This window comes from Coregonus clupeaformis, unplaced genomic scaffold (assembly GCF_020615455.1).
Source record: "Coregonus clupeaformis isolate EN_2021a unplaced genomic scaffold, ASM2061545v1 scaf0033, whole genome shotgun sequence".
Lineage (NCBI taxonomy): Eukaryota > Metazoa > Chordata > Actinopteri > Salmoniformes > Salmonidae > Coregonus > Coregonus clupeaformis.
This window is the reverse complement of record NW_025533488.1, coordinates 959,578-984,957: the sequence shown is the minus strand read 5'-3', so window position 1 is coordinate 984,957 and position 25,380 is coordinate 959,578. Positions and strand designations below refer to the sequence as shown.

Here is a 25,380-nt window from a genome sequence, read left to right as displayed (position 1 = left end):
CGCGGAAGAGGAAAGTCTAATGAAACAAATCCGACCACCGAGCTAACCAGGCAGGTAGCTAGTTGTTTGGAGGGTAAACAAAACTATTTTGTATGTATAGATACGTGGCCTTTAGACATTAATTCGACAATAATATTCTGCAGATGAAAAGTTATGTATCATATAGACATAAGTCAAATAATGTTACTAGCTTGCTATACGGCTACACACGCTTACTCAAAAGAAAAGACTGCTTCAATTTGCTTTAGTTAGCTACTTTTAGCTATTCACGGTATCCAGGCACAATAACAGTGTCCTCTTGGGTCACTTAATATCTAGCTACATGTTTTGAATCAGTGTTTCCCTGTAGTCCCTAATCAATTTAGCAAACTTGCCGTTGTAGCTAGCTACCAACTAACTTGTATTTTATATTTTGTTTTGGGGATTTCTGAATGTCAGTGTGAACGGCTATACTGATCATGCATCACGTCAAGATCAAGACTGAGAAGCCAGGTGAGAGCTTGAACATTTCAAAACCAAAAACTCATTCAGCTGACGATACAGTGGCACATAACACTAGCTACTAGGAATCTCTCCTAAGTAAAGTCGACTGTTTAATTCTATTTGACAGATGTAGAGGGGAGTGGTGCACGCAGCCGACTAGATGCAGTATTACAGGGGCTGGTGGAGAAGAGTGACAGTGAGAGGTTAGTGTGTTTATTTTATTTGCAAAGATACAGTACATTAACTGGCTTGACACTGAAACTTACAGCTTCAGGAATTTTTCCTTGGCTGCGCACTGTCTAATCAAGCTGAGGTGATGCGAAAGGTTGCTTTTCCTGTTTTTCCAGGGAGCAAAATGAAGATGAGACAAAGATAGCAGAAGAATCTCTGAGCAAGTATGGCCTTAAAAAAAACATTTTATATTCATAGAAGTATGCTATTTAGACATACTCAATAGCCTATTGCGGTTCTGTTAGTTCCACTACTTCTGTAGTAATTACGATTGCCTGTTTCTTCCATAGGGATGTGTCTCCGTCTTCTGCTGGGAAGCGGTAAGCCTTATTTGAGTTTTGTTAGACACATCTGACTGTGTGGCTGTCAGACACTGAAAGGCCTTGACCTGTCCCCTTTCCCTGGTCGTTGATGTCTTAGGCCATCATCACGGTTCCCACAGCACCGGAGGAAGAAACGGAAAGAGATGGACGATAGCTTAACAGAGAGCAACCAACATAAACAAAGTAAGTCTGCTGCAGATGTCATTCCCCTGCCAAACACAGATAGTTTGACTTTTAAAACCTTTTCTCTCTCATTCACTGACTCTACCTTTCACGCTCTAGATATTCACATAGATATATACAGTGAGATAAAAAGTCTGACCTCTGTGATTGCCAACAAGGGTTTTGCCACCAAGTACTAAGTCATGTTTTGCAGAGGGGTCAAATACTTATTTCCCTCATTAAAATGCAAATCAATTCATAACATTTTTGACATGCGTTTTTCTGGATTTTTGTTATTGTTATTCTGTCTCTCACTGTTCAAATAAACCTACCATTAAAATTATAGACTGATCATGTCTTTGTCAGTGGGGATCAAAAACTTTTTTCCCTCACTGTGTGTGTGTGTATGTATGTATGTATGTATATATAGATATAGATATAGATATCTATATCTATCAATCATTTGTTCTCCTCCCTCTCTGCTAGATGCCTACATTATCAAGTTGTTTGACCGCAGTGTGGACCTGGCACAGTACACCACCAGTACCCCACTTTACCCCATTTGCCGGGCCTGGATGAGGAACAACCCAGCGGTCAGAGAGAGAGCTGCATCCCCAAGCCCCTCACACAGCATGGGGGAAGAGGAGGTAAGCTCACACCCATAAAGCAGGACAAAGATGCCCACAATGTGGACATAAATATATATTTTTTCATTAGCGCTCTCTGTTCAGTATTTGTTTTCTCACTTTTCACCTGCATCTTGCCAGGCTGCAGACATGCTCAATGGTAAGGGACAGAATGTGTATCGCCTCCCTCCGCCCACCTCCTGTCCTCTCAACCCTTCTGGAGATCCTGTCAATCTGAGGATCCCGCCCACAGAAAAGCCTATTGTCAGCAAGGTACTGTATAACATCTGTTACGCCTAGCCATCATTTTCATATTTGCCACATTAAAACGGTTGATTGTTTCAATCTGTCTGTCTTTGTCACCAGTCTGCAGATACAGCTCTTGTGTCTGGTCCCCTCATATACAACCACATAGAACGCTGGAAAAAGATCAGGCAAAAGTAAGTCCAAGGCATCTAAATAATCACAAAAGCTAACTTTGTTGACATGGATCGATTGGGGAGTCGAACATCAACTATTGAACCGAATGTAATCTCGATTGGGAAAAAGTTGATCAAAATTCTGTCAGTAAACATTGTTTATCTAGCTGTGATCAATCTTATTAATATACATACAGTGAGGGAAAAAAGTATTTGATCCCCTGCTGATTTTGTACATTTGCCCACTGACAAAGAAATGATCAGTCTATAATTTTAATGGTAGGTTTATTTGAACAGTGAGAGACAGAATAACAAAAAAAAAATCCAGAAAAACGCATGTCAAAGATGTTATAAATTGATTTGCATTTTAATGAGGGAAATAAGTATTTGAACCTCTGCAAAAGATGACTTAGTAATTGGTGGCAAAACCCTTGTTGGCAATCACAGAGGTCAGACGTTTCTTGTAGTTGGCCACCAGGTTTGCAAACATCTCAGGAGGGATTTTGTCCCACTCCTCTTTACAGATCTTCTCCAAGTCATTAAGGTTTTGAGGCTGACATTTGGCAACTCGAACCTTCAGCTCCCTCCACAGATTTTCTATGGGATTAAGGTCTGGAGACTGGCTAGGCCACTCCAGGACCTTAATGTGCTTCTTCTTGAGCCACTCCTTTGTTGCCTTGGCCGTGTGTTTTGGGTCATTGTCATGCTGGAATACCCATCCACAACCCATTGTCAATGCGCTGGCTGACGGAAGGAGGTTCTCACCCAAGATTTGACGGTACATCGCCCCGTCCATCATCCCTTTGATGCAGTGAAGTTGTCCTGTCCCCTTAGCAGAAAAACACCCCCAAAGCATAATGTTTCCACCTCCATGTTTGACGGTGGGGATGGTGTTCTTGGGGTCATAGGCAGCATTCCTCCTCCTCCAAACACAGCGAGTTGAGTTGATGCCAAAGAGCTCCATTTTGGTCTCATCTGACCACAACACTTTCACTCAGTTTTCCTCTGAATCATTCAGATGTTCATTGGCAAACTTCAGACAGCCCTGTATATGTGCTTTCTTTAGCAGGGGGACCTTGCGGGCACTGCAGGTTTTCAGTCTTTCATGGCGTAGTGTGTTACCAATTGTTTTCTTGGTGACTATGGTCCCAGCTGCCTTGAGATCATTGACAAGATCCTCCCCTGTAGTTCTGGGCTGATTCCTCACCGTTCTCATGATCATTGTAACTCCACAAGGTGAGATCTTGCATGGAGCCCCAGGCCGAGGGAGATTGACAGTTCTTTTGTGTTTCTTCCATTTGCGAATAATCGCACCAACTGTTGTCACCTTCTCACCAAGCTGCTTGGCGATGGTCTTGTAGCCCATTCCAGCCTTGTGTAGGTCTACAATCTTGTCCCTGACATCCTTGGAGAGCTCTTTGGTCTTAGCCATGGTGGAGAGTTTGGAATCTGATTGATTGATTCTGTGGACAGGTGTCTTTTATACAGGTGACAAGCTGAGTTTAGGAGCACTCCCTTTAAGAGTGTGCTCCTAATCTCAGCTCGTTACCTGTATAAAAGACACCTGGGAGCCAAAAAACTTTCTGATTGAGAGGGGGTCAAATACTCATTTCCCTCATTAAAATGCAAATCAATTTATAACATTTTTGAAATGCGTTTTTCTGGATTTTGTTGTTGTTATTCTGTCTCTCATTGTTCAAATAAACCTACCATTAAAATTATAGACTGATCATTTCTTTGTAAGTGGACAAACGTACAAAATCAGCAGGGGATCATATACTTCTTTCCCTCACTGTAACTCTGTGTTCAGATGGAAAGAAGCGTCCAACAAGAATCAGCTGAGGTATAGTGAGAGCATCAAGATCCTGAAAGAGATGAAGGAGATGTACGACCGCTAGCTGGGAATCCCCCAGGCAGTATCCCACAGCAGAGGGAGGAGAGTAGAGGGAGGAGAAAAGAAGAGCATGTAGGAGCCACAAGGAAGTCATCGACCCTAGGACACTGCCTTAGTCCTCTCCCCAAGGAGGACATTACATGTGACTGTCAGAGGAGCCTCATGGAGCCCATTTCTACCATATACTGCCACAATTAACGACCCAAAGTCCTCGTTTTGAAAATGTAGCAATATTTTAAGTAAGTTGATCCTTCTGGTGGGCCCAAGTTCACCTGTGACTGGGGTATTGGGATTCTATTTAGATAAATATTACATTAATGTTTTTTGTCATATTACAGAATCTGGTGATGCATTATACAGTATGTTGTCGATCACAACGATGTGTCATGAAACATTTGTAAACAGGTTGAGTAGTGTACAACATTTGTTCAAATTCCGGGATACTGTAAATCAATTCCAGGCTTCCAGGTTTTAGGATCACCAGTTTCCCAGACAAGCAGTGGCCTTGGGAATATTTTTTGTATAGACATTCAAAAGAACAGTCTCACACACATCTAAAATGAAAGTAAGGAAACTGTAAAAGAAAAATATATATAGTTATAAAGTATTGGGCTATTGTAATTTATTTATCGCTATGATAAATCTGGCAGAGTGCTGTTTTTACAATTGATTGATTTCTGAAATAAATGTAATTCAAAGGATTTCTCCTCAGCAGTTATTCTGGGACAGGGTTTTTCAGAGGGATATTGTCATCTGCGGGTCAGAAACACAGTCCACATGGATGAAATGGGTCCAAGATATCTATCAGTTGTTTTGGAATCAAATCAAATTTTATTTGCCACATGCGCCGAATACAACCGGTGTAGACATTACAGTGAAATACTTACTTACAAGCCCTTAACCATCAATGCAGTTTTGTAAGATTTTGAAATTACAGGTGTAGGAGTGTTGTCTATTTGTGTGTGAGAATGTCCCCATAATTTTCCCAAAACATCAACATAACGTCACCATAACATTAACATTATGGTCCCCATAACGTCAACATAACATCACTATAACAGAAGTTCAATCCGGTAACTGCATCTGCATTGCTTGCTCTATGGGATTTGGGCTTGGCATCTGTAAAGCACTTTGTGACAACTGCTGATGTAAAAAGGGCTGTATAAAATACATTTGATTGATTTTGATTAATACCACCATGAAAACCAAAATGACAACATCTACTGATGATTTCAAGTCCCAAAGCTACAGTATAGATACAGTCCAATCACTCTGTAATACAGATGTACTAGCCCTGTCTTTTACAGACATCTCACACCTCGGTTTCCACTTTAATATCAGACCTGGTCACCAGTGAGGCGTCAGTGTCCTCCTCCTTGAGCCAGAGACTCAGACCTACGGGAGATCCGGGAGAGATGGGAGCTCAGGGAGCGCGTTGATGACACAAAGTTCATCCCGTGGTCCTCTGCAAAGGCGTTCTCGAATACGAGCAGCACGGACTGGCGCAGCTTCTTCTGGAACTCGTCACACATGAAGACGTACAGGATGGGGTTCAGGCAGCTGTTGAGGAAGGCCAGGCTAGCGGACAGGGGAATCGCAATATGCACGACCAGCTTGAGGCCTGGGCTGCCGTCTTCCATGATGTCCAGAAACTGGAAGACGTGGAAGGGCATCCAGCAGATGAAGAAGGCCAAGACGATGGAGACGATGATCCGGAGGGACCTGTGCGGTCTTCCTCTCTGAAGGCGCCTGGCGCGTATCCATATGGCAACGTAAGAGCCTATGATGACCAGGAAGGGGATGAGAAAGCCCAGCATGAAGCGGAACACAACCAAGTTCCTGTAGGTGGAAGATTCATGGGGCAATGAATAACTGCACGTTGTCCTATTATCATTGTGTTGAATCTGCCGAAAGATGGTGAACGGGAGGCTGCAGATCAATGAGGCTAGCCAGATCCCCACACAGATGACCTCTGCCTTGCCTGGCGTGCGCTTGTTATGGGCCCACACCACCACCCACGTGGACAGACAGCGGTCCAGACTGATGGCCGCCAGGAGGAAGATGCTGGCGAACATGTTGAGCACAGTCACCATGCTGTTTAACTTGCAAAGGATGTCACCGAAAGGCCAGTCATAGCCACGGGAGATGTTGATGATATAGAGCAACAGAAAGGAAGTGAAGAGGAAGTCAGCCAAGGCCAGGTTGAGGAACCAAACAGAGTTGACAGTCTTCTTTATCCTGCAGCTCGTCACGTAGATCACCAAGCCGTTGCCAATGGGGCCGAGCACAAACACCACACAGTAGACAACCAGAGATATTATGTCCAGGTGCTTTGTGTCCAAGACAGCATACTCATAGTCCATCCCAGTTGTCACACTGGAATCTAACATGTTAGAGTTTTCTGAAATTAGAAAGAAATATTACCAATTCTCTTTTAGGCTCTGACACATTGTAATCTGAAAAATAGTGCTGATCATAGAGAGAATTTGAAACAGGGAAGTCAGTATCTTGCAAAATGGTGCATATTTTGTGCAACCTTGCACACATCTACTGCACTGCTATAGATGAGCCTTAAATATCTGTTTATTTGGATAAATTATTCACACAGAAATGGCCCAATGGGGGGGAAAGAGAAAAGGTTACATTGTGGTAATTTGTTACCCCAGTTTTCATTAATTTCCCACCTATTATGACCTGGTATGACTTTCAACAAGCAAAGTCATTAGATTTATAGAACACATTTAGTACATGGCTTAGCCCTGATATGTTCTCTATTCACACATAATGCAACAATTCTAATGCATACGAGTTTCTAAAAAGTATGAGTAAAAAGCAACTGACAAAAATCGAGACGACATTAAGAATTGCATATTTGTCATGAAACTCTACTTCTACAAATGAAGCATCAGTCTGAATGAAAAGTTAGAGCACCCAGTGCAGAGATCACAAGGGTAGCAAAGAATAGACTATAAAGCGTCTTACCCATTTCCATCTTATTCTCTATAGCAATGAATATCACCCACTCTCTCTCACCACAAATGAAATTAGCCACACAGCTCTCTCTCTCTCGCGCGGTGTCGCCCTCTGCCTCCCTCCCTTTCTTGCCAAACATCCTCTCAAAGTTTCAAGTGCTTTTTTTCATATTTGAAGATGGTATGCCTTAGGGTTAAATATATTTCCCACCCAAACCCACTCCATTTTCCCAGTATAAATAACTGCGAGAAACGGGTAAATTATATGAACAGGCTCAGCATGATGTGAAATGGAACTCCTAAATTATATGCGATATCTAAATCTGTCTTCTCTACCGGCCATGTCCTACTCTGCTATCTGCATGATCAATCATCAACGCTCAGGGTGGGGACAGACAGCGCATCTCAGTATGGCGCGTATTTCACAATGTATGTATCATATCATCCTGGTAACGTTTTTTATTGTGAAAGGTAGGACTACATTTGCTGCAGCATAGCCTATGCTATAGTAATATAAGGACTAAATGAGCGTCCAATATACACTTCTCCATCTGGATTTCGGGGTGACCTTCTTTTTTCATTGTAAAGATGCATTTTTTAAATTGCAGCTGCAGAGTTTTAAAACAGCCTATGAGTCGAATATCGTTGCTTAAATCAGTGCTCATGCAAGCACTCTCTCACAGTCTTTCTCACTCCATCAATTCCATTCAAATTGCATCCAAAATAGATAGGCCTAATCCTGTTCAAGATTGATAGCCTATGGATGTTCTAGCCTACCTCTTTCGGGTCATAAATTACATGTAGTATTAGCCTTATATTTGGCTAATGAATGATGGGTTATGCATAGGCTAAACTTCTAATTTATAGCTCTGTCTCTTGCATAATCCGCATCTACGCTCTGCTGGCCTCTCTCCTTTACAAAAATTCTCCTTAGTTATTGGAGTCCCAGGAAAAGCTAGACTAGAATAATAGCTTGCTGAACATTATTTTAAGCATTACTAGACATAATAGACTATTTGAAGAGGGATGCAATCTTTTGTTTGCTAAATGTTAAATAGGCCTACAGCAGCCAATATATCTCACAGGTAGTTTGAAAGAACAGTGCAAGATGGTAGGCTATAGCAGTTATTTATTCAGACCCATAACTAGTCAATCTTCGTGAAGAAAAGTGATAGCCATCTGCATCTTATTCTAGTCCTATATTTATTATTCAAGCATGTCATTACAATGATGAAGATAAGGACAACAAAATGTATTTCATTTAACTGTTGAAACCAAGCAAGGAAGGAATGAAAAAAAATGGCATTGTTGGTTAAGGGCTTGTAAGTAAGCATTTCACTGTAAGGTCTACACCTGTTGTATTCGGCGCATGTTGCAAATAAAATGTGATTTGATTTGACAGTAGAGAAAGAGGAGGTAAGCTAATACACACATGGCACCAGATTAGGGGGAATATCATGAAAGATATATATGTGTCAGCCTACAAATTATACAAATAAAACATATTTCCAAATTAAAATCAAATTCGCTAGCCTATAATTGTAACTTTGTAGGCTGCATGTCCTGCACCAGCATCACGTTCTCTCCCAGCGTCATGGTTTGAATGAGGTCAGTAATTCCAGTCCATATAATACAGTATAGTACAATACAGTATACTAATACAGTCCACACTCAAAAAGATTAGGCTGCTGGAACGAGCGTCTTTCCTTTATTTACCCAAGAGAGCATAGTTACATCTATGGGCTTTTATGTTTTTGTGTAATGTGCGGTAGCCTATATCATAGGCTATGTATTTGGTAATGGCACTATCAGGTTTTGGGCTTGGGATCATAAAATTTATTTAATATATGGCTCATCAGGCTTGAATTTTTATGCCAATCAAAGCTCTAATCAAATCCAGACATATTTATATACTTTAGAATGGCACTTCCAGTTTTGACGGGAAATACCTGATAATTTATTCTCGGGATGGAACATTTGTAAAATACCAGTAAAATATTTAACCCTAGTATGGCTTGCTTGCTTGACACATTATTTTGTATATTAGCTGTGTGGGAAAAGTTGGGAAATAGAGCTTAGCCAAAAAAAAGTGTTACTTTACATTACTTTCCCCCAGGACAGTTCACAAAAAAAAAAAAAAAACTGTGCCAAATGTGTGTTAGTAACCCTTGGAGAGTCTTACTATTGATGAATGACATGTTTTTTGTGTGCATGCATGCATGTGTGTTTTGTTTTGTTGTTGGTTATGTTTTTCCTGAGTGGTCTCTCAGCACTGCTCTGATTTAAAACAGAAACAACTTCTTTATACAACTTTAATTGAATGCATCATTTTCAGTTACATTTAAAACAATTAGACTGTGGCAACACAGTGAGCAGCTGTGAATGGGACAGGTTGAAATGTCACTAGGTGATGGGAAAGCTATCCGGATCAAGCCTGTGTAGCATCACACACTTTATAGAACCACTGTTTACAGGAATAGGAGTTTGTGTGCGGAGAGATGGCTGCTGTTGCAGCTGGGGTCCACTGTGACTCTAGTTGGAAGCGACGGTCTGGTCAATCCAGCCACGCAGGTAGGCGACACGGGAGTAGACGGCAGGGGTACTGACGTTGCAGTTGGAGGTGCCCCAGGACACGATACCCACCTGAAACCACACACCACTGCTCCGACACACCAGAGGACCGCCAGAATCACCCTGGAGATGGGGGAGAAGAAGGGAGAGGTTAGGAGCACTGGTGGAGATTATTGTAATAGGGGCAGAGTGGTGGCCTATCTGTATGTATGTATGTCTGACTTCCATTGTCATGCCATTTCCAGAGAATTTGGCTAAACAAATCTGTACCTGGCTACTTTAAGATAGCGGTTGTGTTGGGGGAAAGGTTATTGCCGGACGAAATGATGCAAGGGTGATTAGAGAGAAATGTTCAGTAACTGACTGGAGAAAGGTAGCCTCAACTTGCTCCAGGAGGACATGGGAGGTCAGTCAGTTACCTGGCAAGAGGACACTCCGGAGGCTCCGGCGCAGATCATGGCGTCAGTGATCCTGTTCTGGCCCCAGTACTGCTTGCACTGAGCAGGGGTCAGCAGAGGAAGGGCCACCTGCTGGAGGATACGGGGGCTTGCTGAGGACAGGGGAGGACAAGGGACATGGTTAGGCAGGAGCTGAGTGCTCTGATGAAAGCTGAGGTGGAAACGTTAGCAAAATACATTTTTACATTTTAGTAATTTAGCAGATGCTCTTATCCAGAGCACCATACAGTAGTGAGTGCATACATTTTCATACTTTTTCGTAAATAACGTAATAGTGATACATTTGCAAGTGCAGGGTGTGGGAGTTTCTTACCACTAACTGAGAATGAGGAAGGAAACTGAGCTGGATTTCAAAAATCATGTTGGAAACATTAGACCTTTAGCTATGATGCAACAGTTTTCTTGAGAGCCATGCCCATGCTGACTGGTTTACTGATAAAACAGTTTTTGTGTATTTTACCATCCAGTTGCATATACTCTTGTATTAACTGTAAATCTATCATGTATCTATAATGGTTCAGTAGCTTGTGTGGCCACTCACAGGTGGTGCCAGTCTTGCCCCAGCCAGTTGTGACACAGCGGGTTCCAGAGGGGAAGGAGGTGCTGGAGGAGGCCAGGCACACAGGGGACACGCGGGAGGTGATCTGGACGGGGGAGGACAGCTTCAGCAGGGTCACGTCGTTGTTGAAGTTCTGGCTGTTGTAGTAGGGGTGGGTGATAGCCTATAGGGATCAAGGGAAGACAGACACAGATGGTGAAGTGATTAATCTTCGAAGTGAACAGAGTCTCAGAACTGTGGTAAAACCTCTGAAGCATGCAGGCATGTTGAGGTTAAGTGAGTGGATCTCTCCCCAGGCTCCTGGACTTACCCTAGAGATGCTTTTGACCTGGATCGGCTCAGCATTGGACTGACGATCGTGCTCTCCCAGGATCACTTGGTGACGGCCAGGACTGGAAAGAGAGAGAAAACAGATTATAGTGTGTATGAATGAACACATCTCACCTGAGTGCAACTAAGAGGAATGCAATATGTACATGGTGCTAATAAAGCACTATTGAATGGAATTCAATGCACTTACGTGACACGGCAATGGGCAGCAGTGACAACCCAGTTCTGGCTGATTAGGGAACCTCCACAGAAGTGGAATCCAGAGGTATCCTGAAGGAGAGGTGGAAGACAGTAGATAGTATGGATCTGACCATAATATGAAGACAGTAGATAGTATGGGTCTGACCATGTGAAGACAGTAGATAGATAGTATGGGTCTGACCATGTGAAGACAGTAGATAGATAGTATGGGTCTGACCATGTGAAGACAGTAGATAGATAGTATGGGTCTGACCATGTGAAGACAGTAGATAGATAGTATGGGTCTGACCATGTGAAGACAGTAGATAGATAGTATGGGTCTGACCATGTGAAGACAGTAGATAGATAGTATGGGTCTGACAATAATGTGAAGACAGTAGATAGTATGGGTCTGACCATGTGAAGACAGTAGATAGATAGTATGGGTCTGACAATAATGTGAAGACAGTAGATAGTATGGCTCTGACCATAATGTGAAGACAGTAGATAGTATGGGTCTGACAATAATGTGAAGACAGTAGATAGATAGTATGGGTCTGACAATAATGTGAAGACAGTAGATAGATAGTATGGGTCTGACCATAATGTGAAGACAGTAGATAGTATGGGTCTGACAATAATGTGAAGACAGTAGATAGTATGGGTCTGACAATAATGTGAAGACAGTAGATAGATAGTATGGGTCTGACCATGTGAAGACAGTAGATAGATAGTATGGGTCTGACCATGTGAAGACAGTAGATAGATAGTATGGGTCTGACCATGTGAAGACAGTAGATAGATAGTATGGGTCTGACCATGTGAAGACAGTAGATAGATAGTATGGGTCTGACAATAATGTGAAGACAGTAGATAGTATGGGTCTGACCATGTGAAGACAGTAGATAGATAGTATGGGTCTGACAATAATGTGAAGACAGTAGATAGTATGGCTCTGACCATAATGTGAAGACAGTAGATAGTATGGGTCTGACAATAATGTGAAGACAGTAGATAGATAGTATGGGTCTGACAATAATGTGAAGACAGTAGATAGATAGTATGGGTCTGACCATAATGTGAAGACAGTAGATAGTATGGGTCTGACAATAATGTGAAGACAGTAGATAGTATGGGTCTGACAATAATGTGAAGACAGTAGATAGTATGGGTCTGACCAAAATGTGAAGACAGTAGATAGATAGTATGGGTCTGACCATAATGTGAAGACAGTAGATAGATAGTATGGGTCTGACCATAATGTGAAGACAGTAGATAGATAGTATGGGTCTGACCATAATGTGAAGACAGTAGATAGATAGTATGGGTCTGACCATAATGTGAAGACAGTAGATAGATAGTATGGGTCTGACCATAATGTGAAGACAGTAGATAGTATGGGTCTGACAATAATGTGAAGACAGTAGATAGTATGGGTCTGACAATAATGTGAAGACAGTAGATAGTATGGGTCTGACCAAAATGTGAAGACAGTAGATAGATAGTATGGGTCTGACCATAATGTGAAGACAGTAGATAGATAGTATGGGTCTGACCATAATGTGAAGACAGTAGATAGATAGTATGGGTCTGACCATAATGTGAAGACAGTAGATAGTATGGGTCTGACAATAATGTGAAGACAGTAGATAGTATGGGTCTGACCATAATGTGAAGACAGTAGATAGTATGGGTCTGACCAAAATATGAAGACAGTAGATAGATAGTATGGGTCTGACCATAATGTGAAGACAGTAGATAGATAGTATGGGTCTGACCATAATGTGAAGACAGTAGATAGATAGTATGGGTCTGACCATAATGTGAAGACAGTAGATAGATAGTATGGGTCTGACCATAATGTGAAGACAGTAGATAGATAGTATGGGTCTGACCATAATGTGAAGACAGTAGATAGATAGTATGGGTCTGACAATAATGTGAAGACCGTAGATAGTATGTGCCTTATCAGTATGTTGCACTTTCCCAACATTATTGTCAACATACATTTACTGTAAGTGGCTAACAAGAATCATCAGTGATAACTGCATTGCGGTGTGAAAAAACAATGTATAGAATGAAAGAGTGGAAATGGGGTTACCTGAAGGGACACTTGCCAGGGCCAGGAGCCAGACACGGCGTTCTGTCCGTTCACAATCTTCAAGCCGCTCACCTGCGGCGGGATGCTAGGCACTCCGCAACCTAGGGCACAAACACACAGTCTAGTCAGTCTCAAAACACACCCTATCCTCATATATAGTGCACTACTTTTGACCAAAGTCCTACATAGTTTTGATTGGCCTCAGAGTATGAACTGACATGCCTTCAGTAACTGCCAAAGTATAATACAACACTTCGTCTACTTCTTGGCCCGGGCTTCTTTTAGCTATTCATCTCAATAGGACTCACCTATGTGAATAAAGAAAGGATCAGAAAGATCAAATCAGTTCATATTACCAGACATTGATGATGACACCACTCACCCAGGGCTGAGGCCACCAAAGCGAGACAGCTGACGATCCAGAGCATTGCCATAGTGTAGTAGACTGCGCTTGACTTCTCTTTGTCCCTCTCCCTCTTATACCCTGGCAGGCCCATCAGCCATGTCTCCCACTCACCCACGGGTTCCCCCAAGGTCTGATAGAGCTGGGAACAGTCAGGTGGAACAGGTGGGAAAATCTCACGCCTCAGGGACAGTCAGGTACATGCTTGTGTTTGCCATGTACTGTACTGTACTCTATGTGGGACAGGCCTAAGCAAACAATTCTTTGCACTATGATTCCAGGGAAAAATGCAGTCATAATTCTTTATCTTTATGCTGAGTGGAAAATATGCCCAGAACCCAAATTTGGCCCTCTGAAATGCCCTTGATGCCTATTTTTCTGGACCAATAACATCTTGTAACAGTGTGTTGCAATCCTACAAGCAGGGTGGAAAAACATGGTCAGACCGTTCTGCTTCTATGCAGCCGTACATGACATCAACAAAATAAAAAACAAACACTTTATTAACATTATGGATTCAGACCATATGTTTTATGCAGCCCTCTGTGACAAAAACATGTTTTTATTAAGAAAGGGAGATATTGGGATTTATTCATCTATACAAAGTAGCAGTAAGGTCATGTGTTCACATTGCTATTCAAGTTCATACTTTGACACATTTAAAATGTCACTACATTTGAAGGTTGTAACAGAGGGCCCACCACCACGAGGATGAGGCCTCTGAGAAAACACTCATAAAAGATTATATTATCCCATTGAGTTTTGAGAAAGAGACAAGTTTATCAACCAATCAGGAACAAAATATCAATCTGCATATGGTGCTGTCTTCACGTATTATATTCACATACATACTGTACCTATTTCTACTTCTTCATAACAAGATTGCTACAAGATGAATGTCACTTTTGAGGGAACTTTTCTGATGAGCAATAGTGCAGATGTTCATTCAAGTTTATACAAGTTGTGATGTCACGAGAGGCTACACAGCTTTCAGCGGGATTGCTCAAGTAGTGCAAGGAGACCAGGTTCAACCAAAACAAGGATTTTATTAAAGGTCTTGGGAAACTAACGAAAGTATAACACAATTCTGTTCTCTGGTGGCTCTTTAAGGGTTAACAGTTCAGGGATGTCTCTTCCACATCCAAAATCATAACTCTCCCTCGCTCAAATAACTTTTCCCCAGTCTTACTGTATTCCACGTTGCAGCTAGTGGCCAACCCAGCAAAACGTCCTTCCAAATGTCCCACACGTATTTCCACAGGTGCATATATCCAAAGGTGAGTATTTCCCAAAGGTAAGTATCTCCAAATCCTTATATTCCTCATGGAAGTGGACGTGCAGCACTCTTGTCCTCCAGAGAGCCCAGCTTGGAGACCGTGTCTCTTCCCTTCAACAAACCTTCAGCTCATCAGCTCCTGATTGGTTTCAGCTGCGTGGGAAGATTGGCCATAGAGGGTTGGAGTTCCCGACCATACCAGCAGATGGAGCCATAGCTGTCTGGGTTTGCAGCCATCTCAGGGGGATGTAACGTCCCTCCAGGACACAGCCTCTCGTGACATCACACATCCCCCTCCTCGGGACCGACGTCCTCGTCGGGGTAAAGGCAGCGAAGAAGGCATCACGCCGGGAGAGGGCGTCCGCATTGCCGTGGTGCTTGCCAGACTGCTCTCTCTTCAACTCCTCCAACTCTAGGACCAGGGACTCAGCCTCCTGTTGTCTCTCCTTGAGTTTCTTACTGAACGCATCAGCCTTGGTTTTAGCAGAGTTTAGCTTCTGTTGAGCAGCTTTCAGTTCCTTCTCTCTCTCTGCCTCCGCATTCTTCATCTTGTTCTCCAACACCTTGTACTTCTCCTCTGCCTTCTTCTGGACCTCCTTACTACTGCGCAGGGTCTCCTCACACTCCTCGATGGTCCTGCGCAGCCTCTCCAGCTCCTCCTGTTGCTTAGGGAAGGAGCTCTGTTGGAGTTTAGCCTGGAGGATATCTAACTCTTCTGTCTTCATGTCTAACTGTTGCTTTAACAAACGATACCTCTCAGCGGTCCCCTTCAGACCAGACAGTTCTTTGTCCAGATTCTGTAGCTCCGTCTCTGTGTCGGTCTGGGCACCTGCCATCCCTATCAGAGCCCGGGCGGGAGTGAGTAACTCGGAGGATTGCACCGGAGCCTTCCCAGGATGAGTCTTGCCTCTCCGTTTCCGAGGTACTCGGGTTATCCTCTCCTGAGACTCTCTCCAGAGTGGGTAAAAGGCTGGGCAGTCTCGTCCAATTAGGACAGGGACGGGGAGGGAATCAACCACCCCCGCCGTCGTGTGTATGGTTCCCCGTGTGCTGGTCATTGTAAGTTCAGTAATGGGGTATTCTCTGGTGTCCCCATGGACACAGGAAACTGGGAGGACTTTACCCGGGGTCAGACACGTTGGGCCCACCAAATCCTTACGCACCAGGGTGGCCCGGCTACCAGAATCCAGTAAGGCCTCCACATCATGGTGATTCACAGTTACCGGGCAGGTGGGGGTCGATCTGGGCCGCCATCTACGACTCCCAAGAGCGAGGCAAAACGGTGTGTGGGTGCTGAGCTGGAGGACTCCGCAGTGGGCATAGGTTCATCGGCTGGTTTCCCACACTGCCAGGAGATATGTCCCATCTCCCCCACACCGGTAACACTGTCGAGTTTCCCCCCTCCTGGTGTACTCTTCTTGGACCCGCCTGGTTTCTGGCTCCCCCTGGAGCCGGGATAAGTCCTGACGTGGCTGGGTTCGAGACCTTGGGGTCCTTTGGACGGGTTCTTCCCATTTGTGGTGGGGCCGCACTCCTGGGGTCTTTTCGGGAAGCATTCAGCATCTCCGCTGTGGCCTGGTACTTTTCCACAGCTTCCACGGTCAGATCAGCCGTGGTCAAGGCCTGTTGACTGATGAACCGTTTTGCCTCATAAGGCAGGGCGCGTAGGTAACGATCCACCACAACGGCCTCCACCACCGCCGCTGCTGTATTCCTCTGCGGATCCAGCCATTTCCTTGCGATTCGGACAAGTTCATGCATCTGCGCCCGAGGAGGTTGGTCTGGTTGGAAGGTCCAGCTGTGAAAGCGCTGGGCCATACCAAACTTTGTGAGTCCATATCTGCTGAGGATCTCAGACTTCAGGGCATCATAGTCAGTAACCTGGTCAGGGCCCAGGTCCCGGACAGCATTCAGCGATTCCCCAGTTAGGAAGGGGGCTAACAGACCAACCCACTGTTGCTTGGGCCAGGCTTCCCTAGTGGCCGTGGCCTCAAATGCATGCAGGTATGCCTCAATGTCATCGGTAGCTCCCATCTTAGATATAAAGTCACTTGCCTTTATTGGGCGGGTATTTTGGACAACCATCTGTCTCTGCAACTGCAATTCCTCTGCCTTCAGAAGGTTGGCTTTCTTTTGCTCCTCCAAGAGAGCCACGTTTGCTTGCATCTGGGCTTGCTGGCCAGCAACAAGGGCTTTCAATATGTCCTCCATTTCAGTCGGCGGGGAGCCTACGGCCAACTTGGAAAACTGTGTGATCAAACCTTCGGTATCCTCCTCTGACATGCACTATTAACGCTTGAGCGTGCCTGTATTCTCCACCATCTGTGATGTCACGAGAGGCTACACAGCTTTCAGCGGGATTGCTCAAGTAGTGCAAGGAGACCAGGTTCAACCAAAACAAGGATTTTATTAAAGGTCTTGGGAAACTAACGAAAGTATAACACAATTCTGTTCTCTGGTGGCTCTTTAAGGGTTAACAGTTCAGGGATGTCTCTTCCACATCCAAAATCATAACTCTCCCTCGCTCAAATAACTTTTCCCCAGTCTTACTGTATTCCACGTTGCAGCTAGTGGCCAACCCAGCAAAACGTCCTTCCAAATGTCCCACACGTATTTCCACAGGTGCATATATCCAAAGGTGAGTATTTCCCAAAGGTAAGTATCTCCAAATCCTTATATTCCTCATGGAAGTGGACGTGCAGCACTCTTGTCCTCCAGAGAGCCCAGCTTGGAGACCGTGTCTCTTCCCTTCAACAAACCTTCAGCTCATCAGCTCCTGATTGGTTTCAGCTGCGTGGGAAGATTGGCCATAGAGGGTTGGAGTTCCCGACCATACCAGCAGATGGAGCCATAGCTGTCTGGGTTTGCAGCCATCTCAGGGGGATGTAACGTCCCTCCAGGACACAGCCTCTCGTGACATCACAAAGTTTATAAGACTTCAAGCACTTTGTGACAACTGCTGATGCAAAAATGTATTTTGTCTTCTCAAAACTCGGAGGTTATTTGGGGGGAGGTTAAAGAAAAACACAAAAAATGCTTATCAGAATCCAGCTTTATTGATATTGATTTATTCAATCTGATAAAAGTGAAGGTTGTGTGAACTGCACAACAGTACAAAGCTGTAGGAGCCTGCGGTAGATATAAATATTACACAGGATCTTCTCAAGAAGAGAAGTGATGACACAGGCCAGGCCTGCAGTAGGTATTGTGTGAAGCCTAGGAGCTGAAATGTGGACAGGATGTGGATTCTCTCTCCTGTAGTCAGGGATTTTAGTCAACCTCTTCGATGGTTGGGCCAGATGAGGAGCCGGCTCCAGCACCTCCAGGGAAGCCTCCAGGCATACCGCCTGGCATACCTCCTGGCATACCGCCTGGCGGGCCTCCGGCACCCTGATACAGATTGGTAATGATGGGGTTACACACCTTCTCCAGCTCCTTCTGCTGGTGCTCGTACTCATCCTTCTCTGCCGTCTAGATAAAGACAAGGGGAGAGATGACATAGGAAGGGAGAGAGTATGAAAGGGTAAGAGACACAGGTGGCGATCACAATATTCTATCTTATATGATTTATTTGTTTCTAACTTACTGTGTAGCCTACTTTTACCATGGGAGGAAATGCATCAATGTGGAACAATTGCTAACTAACAGATGTTGCACTAAGAACACTCAATCTAGGTGGAACTCTACACCAGCCCCCTGTGGTTTACCTGGTTCCTGTCCAGCCAGGAGATGACTTCGTTGCACTTGTCCATAATGGTCTTCTTGTCCTCCGGGCTGATCTTTTCCGCGAGCTTCTCGTCGTCCACAGTGCTCTTCATGTTGAAGGCCAGGGACTCCAGGGAGTTCTTAGCTGTGACCTTCTCCTTCTGAGCCTCGTCCTCAGCCCTGTACTGGTCAGCCTCCTGCACCATGCGCTCAATGTCCTCCTTGGTCAGACGTCCTGGGGGATAACAAAACACAGACACATCATTATATAATTGCCCATATGTGACATATTCATTATCTCCTACTCTCTCCTGTTGTCTCTCTTTCTTTTTGGGACTCTTTTCTTTGAGGAAAGAGTTGGAAATCAGTAAGACCTTTGATTATGTTGTGAGGTTCAAGGTTAAGGAGGCATACCTTTGTCATTGGTAATGGTGATCTTGTTCTCCTTGCCGGTGCTCTTGTCCACCGCAGTCACATTTAGGATGCCGTTGGCGTCAATGTCAAAGGTCACCTCGATCTGGGGGACGCCCCTGGGGGCGGGGGGGATTCCGGTGAGCTCAAACTTGCCGAGGATATTGTTGTCCTTGGTCATGGCTCTCTCCCCCTCATACACCTGAGAAAGAAATAGTGGGAATGGAGTAATACCAGATAGAATCACGGAGGGTATAGGTGGCTACTTTACACAAACGCTGGCCTTGTACAGCTGATAAAAGAGTCACCTGGATGAGCACTCCGGGTTGGTTTTCTGAGTATGTTGTGAAGGTCTGGGTCTGCTTGGTCGGGATGGTGGTGTTCCTCTTGATGAGCACGGTCATGACCCCTCCGGCCGTCTCAATACCCAGGGACAGGGGTGTGACGTCCAGCAGGAGCAGGTCCTGCACGTTCTCTGACTTGTCACCGGACAAGATGGCAGCCTGCACAGCTGTGGAGGACAGAGAGGAGATGTTGGATGAAACATTGAATCACATACACTTGACACAGTGAGATTTGCCTGCAGCATACAGTGAGATACCTACCGGCCCCATAAGCCACAGCCTCATCAGGGTTGATGCTCTTGTTGAGGTCTCGGCCATTGAATAAGTCCTGCAGAAGCTTCTGGATCTTGGGGATACGTGTGGAGCCTCCCACCAGGACGATGTCGTGTATCTGGGCCTTGTCCATCTTGGCATCTCTCATAGACTTCTCCACGGGTTCCAGGGTGCCGCGGAACAGGTCAGCATTGAGCTCCTCAAAGCGAGCCCTGGTAATGGAGGTGTAGAAGTCGGCCCCCTCATAGAGGGAGTCAATCTCGATGCTGGCCTGGGTGCTGGAGGAGAGGGTACGCTTGGCCCGCTCACAGGCAGTGCGCAGGCGCCGCACCGCCCGCTTGTTGCCACTGATGTCCTTCTTGAATTTACGCTTGAACTCGCCGATGAAGTGGTTGACCATGCGGTTGTCAAAGTCCTCTCCTCCCAGGTGGGTATCGCCGGCGGTGGACTTGACCTCAAAGATGCCGTCCTCGATAGTCAGAATGGACACGTCGAAGGTGCCGCCGCCCAGGTCGAAGATCAGGACATTGCGCTCACCGCCGACCTGATAAGAGAGAGCAAATAAGTCAGTAGGACTTTCAAAGGATTAATCAAGCAGACCTCCTGTGAGTTGTACAGCCCAGTGTAATGTAAGGGTTCAAGTGTTTTAGTTTGTTTTGGGGTTTCTGTACCTTCTTGTCCAGGCCATAGGCGATGGCTGCAGCGGTGGGCTCATTGATGATACGCAGGATGTTGAGTCCAGAGATCACTCCAGCATCTTTGGTTGCTTGGCGCTGGGAGTCATTGAAGTAGGCGGGGACTGTGATGACAGCGTTGTTCACTGGCTGAAGAGAGAAAAACACTATTAGCAAGATCTAGTGTGTATCATCCCTAAATAGAGTTTCAGTTGGAGTTATTAACATATAATAACTCCTGAGTGGCGCAGCGGTCTAAGGCACTGCATCTCAGTGCTTGAGGCATCACTACAGACATCCTTGTTCGATTCCAGGCTGCATCACAACCGGCCGTGATTGGGAGTCCCATAGGGCGGCGCAAAATTCGCCCAGCGTCGTCCGGGTTTGGCCGGTGTAGGCCGTCATTGTAAATAAGAATTTGTTCTTAACTGACTTGCCTTGTTAAATGAAGGTTAAATTAAAAATAAATGTAAAAAAATCACGTATACCCATCCAATCTTCTCAAACCTGCATGGAGTGGGTAGGGGCTAAAAGTAGATTTGGAATTGAGGTGTATTTTTCTTGGTTAGTCAGACTCCCTACCTTGCCTAGGTAGGCTTCAGAGATCTCCTTCATCTTGGTGAGAACCATGGAGGACACCTCCTCAGGGAAAAAGGTCTTCCTCTCTCCCTTGTACTCTACCTCCATCTTGGGCTTGCCACCATCGCTCACCACTGTGAAGGGCCAGTGCTTCATGTCCGACTGCACCACGGCGTCGTCAAACTTACGACCAATCAGACGCTTGGCATCTTGGGACACAGGGATGGCAGAGTAGGATTGAGTTTTAAGAGTAGGATGAAGTTGTCTGTGGACACTGGTCTAAGGTCAGTTTTGCATTTCCCCCTAATGGATTGGGGTGAGGCTGATGGAGTTACAGTGAGGGAAAAAAGTATTTAGTCAGCCACCAATTGTGCAAGTTCTCCCACTTAAAAAGATGAGCGAGGCCTGTAATTTTCATCATAGGTACACGTCAACTATGACAGACAAATTGAGATTTTTTTTCCCCCGAAAATCACATTGTAGGATTTTTAATGAATTTATTTGAGAATTATGGTGGAAAATAAGTATTTGGTCACCTACAAACAAGCAAGATTTCTGGCTCTCATAGACCTGTAACAACTTCTTTAAGAGGCTCCTCTGTCCTCCACTCGTTACCTGTATTAATGGCACCTGTTTGAACTTGTTATCAGTATAAAAGACACCTGTCCACAACCTCAAACAGTCACACTCCAAACTCCACTATGGCCAAGACCAAAGAGCTGTCAAAGGACACCAGAAACAAAATGGTAGACCTGCACCAGGCTGGGAAGACTGAATCTGCAATAGGTAAGCAGCTTGGTTTGAAGAAATCAACTGTGGGAGCAATTATTAGGAAATGGAAGACATACAAGACCACTGATAATCTCCCTCGATCTGGGGCTCCACGCAAGATCTCACCCCGTGGGGGTTAAAATGATCACAAGAACGGTGAGCAAAAATCCCAGAACCACACGGGGGGACCTAGTGAATGACCTGCAGAGAGCTGGGACCAAAGTAACAAAGCCTACCATCAGTAACACACTACGCCGCCAGGGACTCAAATCCTGCAGTGCCAGACATGTCCCCCCTGCTTAAGCCAGTACATGTCCAGGCCCGTCTGAAGTTTGCTAGAGTGCATTTGGATGATCCAGAAGAGGATTGGGAGAATGTCATATGGTCAGATGAAACCAAAATAGAACTTTTTGGTAAAAACTCAACTCATCGTGTTTGGAGAACAAAGAATGCTGAGTTGCATCCAAAGAACACCATACCTACTGTGAAGCATGGGGGTGGAAACATCATGCTTTGGGGCTGTTTTTCTGCAAAGGGACCAGGACGACTGATCCGTGTAAAGGAAAGAATGAATGGGGCCATGTATCGTGAGATTTTGAGTGAAAACCTCCTTCCATCAGTAAGGGCATTGAAGATGAAACGTGGCTGGGTCTTTCAGCATGACAATGATCCCAAACACACCGCCTGGGCAACGAAGGAGTGGCTTCGTAAGAAGCATTTCAAGGTCCTGGAGTGGCCTAGCCAGTCTCCAGATCTCAACCCCATAGAAAATCTTTGGAGGGAGTTGAAAGTCTGTGTTGCCCAGCGACAGCCCCAAAACATCACTGCTCTAGAGGAGATCTGCATGGAGGAATGGGCCAAAATACCAGCAACAGTGTGTGAAAACCTTGTGAAGACTTACAGAAAACGTTTCACCTGTGTCATTGCCAACAAAGGGTATATAACAAAGTATTGAGAAACTTTTGTTATTGACCAAATACTTATTTTCCACCATAATTTGCAAATAAATTCCATAAAAATCCTACAATGTGATTTTCTGGAATTTTTCTCTTCATTTTGTCTGTCATAGTTGACGTGTACCTATGATGAAAATTACAGGCCTCTCTCATCTTTTTATGTGGGAGAACTTGCACAATTGGTGGCTGACTAAATACTTTTTTTCCCCACTGTAAATGTAGTACAGTAGTGGGGACTACTGATAACAACAGGCAAGAGGCTACAGCGCTGAGCTTAAAATAAACCTTTATTCTGTTCCCTTTGTCCACTAGAGGCATCATCTAACTACCCACTGTGTGGCATGGTTAGGTGATGTGCTTACCGAACACGGTGTTGGTGGGGTTCATGGCCACCTGGTTCTTGGCGGCGTCACCGATCAGCCTCTCCGTGTCAGTAAAAGCCACGTAGCTGGGTGTGGTCCTGTTGCCCTGGTCGTTGGCGATGATCTCCACCTTGCCATGCTGGAAGATGCCCACACAGGAGTATGTGGTCCCCAGGTCAATGCCCACTGCTGGTCCTTTAGACATCCTGCAACAACAAGACCAGAATTACAGTTCATTAGTAAGAGGAGAATTACTTGAATTATTTGAGAATTACGTAGGCCTATCATACAAGAATGTTGAAAGATGCGTTTCATGAAGACATTGTTATAACGTCTTCTCTTTTGAATATGATCAGTTATTAGTAACTAGCAGCAGGTAGTTAGTGGCTTTATGACATAATTGGATGACAACCGTCAAATGTTTCAACGTGTTGAAAGCCTTTGGGGTTAAAGGTCATCATGTTCATGTATGCACATGCGTGTGTATGCGTGCACACGCGCACGTCTTTATTCCTTCCCTGAATGTCCCTGTCATTCACATAGAGCAGATGCAGTCCCACGTGAGCCCCCAAATTGGAAGTGATCCCCGGGGCTCAGCTGTTCTAGAAAGTGCTGTCATGGCAACATGCCAACCAGGGGTGTGGTAACAACCCCACAACTCCTTAAAGCAGCAATACCACCAGTAGCATGCCACCAGAGCCAACAGGCCGCCCTCCCTCACCCTCCCCTCCCTCATCCTGTTCTCCCTTCTCCACAGATCCTTCTGGCAACACAACAGCCAACTGTTACCAGCCAGGCTAAGTCAATGTGATGTATTAACACAGTGGCTTTTTTCCGACAGCTGAATCCCACAAACTACCAACACATTCTATTAATATGGCTCACAGATCTGTTGTTGGAACACGGGTTGGATTAAATTAAGTGATTATTAATGAGCTGTTAAGTAAACTGGACTTTGGCAATATCAAATCTACTGGGCAGTTAGTTACCTTGTTGAAATACTTACTACTGTACTTCACTATTGTCTAATATGGAAGTTACTATGGACCTGGACTGTAATAACAGTAAAGGCCTTAGAAACTGCTGGAGAAAGAACTATGATATACTTTCAAGCTGTTACCTCACAATTAACTAATACAATAAGTCAGTGGGGAAACAAGGGGGATTTTTGAAATGTTGAACATGCCAAACAGGGCCAGATCATGTGGTGAGGCCCAAATATTTGATCGTAACAAAAGTTCTTAAATGTTTGGCAAGTAAATACTGTACCTAATTCTGTCATACAGCCACTCACTGTATTCTGGTGAAAGGATAAAAGTAGCATTTCTCATATCCGGGATGGATTAAATAGACAAAGCCACCTCACACAAACTAATGGTACTGGTAAGTTCATGATCACTTATGATCTAATTCTGTTACTCCTGGTATAGGAATTTCATTTGAATGAGCTCTTGTTACCATCCTTTTAAAAAACGTATCTAATAACTATCGGTGCTAAGCATACCATACATACCACTGTACCCATATTTAGATAAGCTGCGTATATTTAATCATACAGTATGTGCATGATTAGTGTTCAAACTGACAGAGAAGCATCAAGCATGGATCAAGCACACAGACAGAGCAGACACCATTGGGTGTGGTGTGTGAAACTATGACAGTGTTTGTGACATACAGTAAGACCAGGCATGACACGGAGGGAACACCTGCACAACTTCCACTGGTCAAGCCTGTCAGTGGACACTGGACATTGGACGACCTGTGTGTCCAGAAACAGAAAGTCATGCAATAGACAAATCATTCAAACAGGCTAGACAATAACTTCTGGCTTCATGCTGCTTAAACAATTTGAGATAAGCTTTATGCTAGTTGTTAATGCTCCTCCGTCAGCCAATGTCAGACACTAGTTGACAGAAAGCATGCGAGTGTCACTCTTTCCTGGGGTCCTGTCCCTTGAGTTTGACAGCAGCAGGCAAGTCAAGCTGAAAAAGCCGAGCTGAATGCAACGCTTCTTAGAAAAGGAGTTACCTTGCTCAGTCAGTTGTACAATGCTTCAAAGATTACCACACAAACCACACAACACTTGCTGCTCAGTTCCACTGAAGCACTCCTCTCCCTTTCCTGGACAGACTAAGAGGACGAGTGTCGGGTCTCTCCAGAGTATATAGCCACAGACAGACAGCACACGGCTCACTGAGATTCCATCAGGGAGTCAGGTGACTCAGCCAGAGAAAGTTCCAGGCCCACGTAGTGGTCTGCATGTGCCCATTCAGTGCTAGCCTGCTCTAACTTTATCTGATATAGGAGTTAGCTTAAT

General features: G+C 44.7%; 4 protein-coding genes across 6 annotated transcripts; 1 reads left to right on the top strand and 3 right to left on the bottom strand.

Moving 5' to 3' along the window:
- The first annotated feature begins 17 nt into the window (after window positions 1–17).
- Window positions 18–4,839, top strand: LOC121556977 (protein lin-37 homolog). 3 transcript variants are annotated; one of them, XM_041870864.2, is made up of 10 exons: window positions 18–73; window positions 439–492; window positions 611–686; window positions 831–878; window positions 1,005–1,034; window positions 1,135–1,220; window positions 1,686–1,846; window positions 1,967–2,098; window positions 2,192–2,265; window positions 4,055–4,839. In XM_041870864.2, the coding sequence occupies exons 2-10, from the start codon at window positions 459–461 to the stop codon at window positions 4,140–4,142; spliced, it is 729 nt and encodes a 242-aa protein (XP_041726798.2). In that variant the 5' UTR covers window positions 18–73; window positions 439–458; the 3' UTR covers window positions 4,143–4,839. The 3 variants fall into 3 exon arrangements, with proteins under 3 accessions (XP_041726798.2, XP_041726799.2, XP_041726800.2); XM_041870865.2 differs by having other exon boundaries at window positions 35–54; XM_041870866.2 differs by having other exon boundaries at window positions 67–90.
- Window positions 4,840–5,282: 443 nt separating this feature from the next.
- LOC121556975 (C3a anaphylatoxin chemotactic receptor-like) lies at window positions 5,283–7,194 on the bottom strand. The gene is made up of 2 exons (XM_041870861.2): window positions 7,121–7,194; window positions 5,283–6,539 (listed from the first exon to the last, which is right to left on the bottom strand). The coding sequence occupies exons 1-2, from the start codon at window positions 7,128–7,130 to the stop codon at window positions 5,500–5,502; spliced, it is 1,050 nt and encodes a 349-aa protein (XP_041726795.2). The 5' UTR covers window positions 7,131–7,194; the 3' UTR covers window positions 5,283–5,499.
- A 2,214-nt stretch (window positions 7,195–9,408) lies between these two features.
- On the bottom strand, window positions 9,409–13,843 carry LOC121556976 (chymotrypsin-like protease CTRL-1). Its single transcript, XM_041870863.2, has 7 exons — window positions 13,692–13,843; window positions 13,310–13,410; window positions 11,219–11,298; window positions 11,009–11,090; window positions 10,681–10,861; window positions 10,101–10,231; window positions 9,409–9,804 (listed from the first exon to the last, which is right to left on the bottom strand). The coding sequence occupies exons 1-7, from the start codon at window positions 13,804–13,806 to the stop codon at window positions 9,643–9,645; spliced, it is 852 nt and encodes a 283-aa protein (XP_041726797.2). The 5' UTR covers window positions 13,807–13,843; the 3' UTR covers window positions 9,409–9,642.
- Window positions 13,844–18,022: 4,179 nt separating this feature from the next.
- On the bottom strand, window positions 18,023–25,222 carry LOC121556974 (heat shock cognate 71 kDa protein). Its single transcript, XM_041870860.2, has 9 exons — window positions 25,092–25,222; window positions 23,064–23,269; window positions 20,978–21,183; window positions 20,393–20,545; window positions 19,710–20,265; window positions 19,413–19,615; window positions 19,108–19,306; window positions 18,696–18,928; window positions 18,023–18,459 (listed from the first exon to the last, which is right to left on the bottom strand). The coding sequence occupies exons 2-9, from the start codon at window positions 23,266–23,268 to the stop codon at window positions 18,259–18,261; spliced, it is 1,956 nt and encodes a 651-aa protein (XP_041726794.2). The 5' UTR covers window position 23,269; window positions 25,092–25,222; the 3' UTR covers window positions 18,023–18,258.
- Between the last annotated feature and the right edge of the window lie 158 nt (window positions 25,223–25,380).

Bases quoted from the DNA above. Each gene is read 5' to 3' on its own strand.
- LOC121556977 (XM_041870864.2), top strand. From the start codon at position 459: ATGCATCACGTCAAGATCAAGACTGAGAAGCCAG. The intron at 687-830 runs GTTAGTGTGTTT...CTGTTTTTCCAG, and splicing joins GAGAAGAGTGACAGTGAGAG to GGAGCAAAATGAAGATGAGA. The intron at 1,221-1,685 runs GTAAGTCTGCTG...CCTCTCTGCTAG, and splicing joins GAGCAACCAACATAAACAAA to ATGCCTACATTATCAAGTTG.
- LOC121556976 (XM_041870863.2), bottom strand. From the start codon at position 13,806: ATGGGCCTGCCAGGGTATAAGAGGGAGAGGGACAAAGAGAAGTCAAGC. The intron at 11,299-13,309 runs GTAACCCCATTT...CCTCTCCTTCAG, and splicing joins CCTGGCAAGTGTCCCTTCAG to GATACCTCTGGATTCCACTT. The intron at 10,862-11,008 runs GTAAGTCCAGGA...TGATCCCTATAG, and splicing joins AGGTCAAAAGCATCTCTAGG to GCTATCACCCACCCCTACTA.
- LOC121556974 (XM_041870860.2), bottom strand. From the start codon at position 23,268: ATGTCTAAAGGACCAGCAGTGGGCATTGACCTGGGGACCACATACTCC. The intron at 20,546-20,977 runs GTAGGGAGTCTG...TTCTCTCTTCAG, and splicing joins CTGAAGCCTACCTAGGCAAG to CCAGTGAACAACGCTGTCAT. The intron at 19,307-19,412 runs GTGACTCTTTTA...TTTCTTTCTCAG, and splicing joins AACCCGGAGTGCTCATCCAG to GTGTATGAGGGGGAGAGAGC.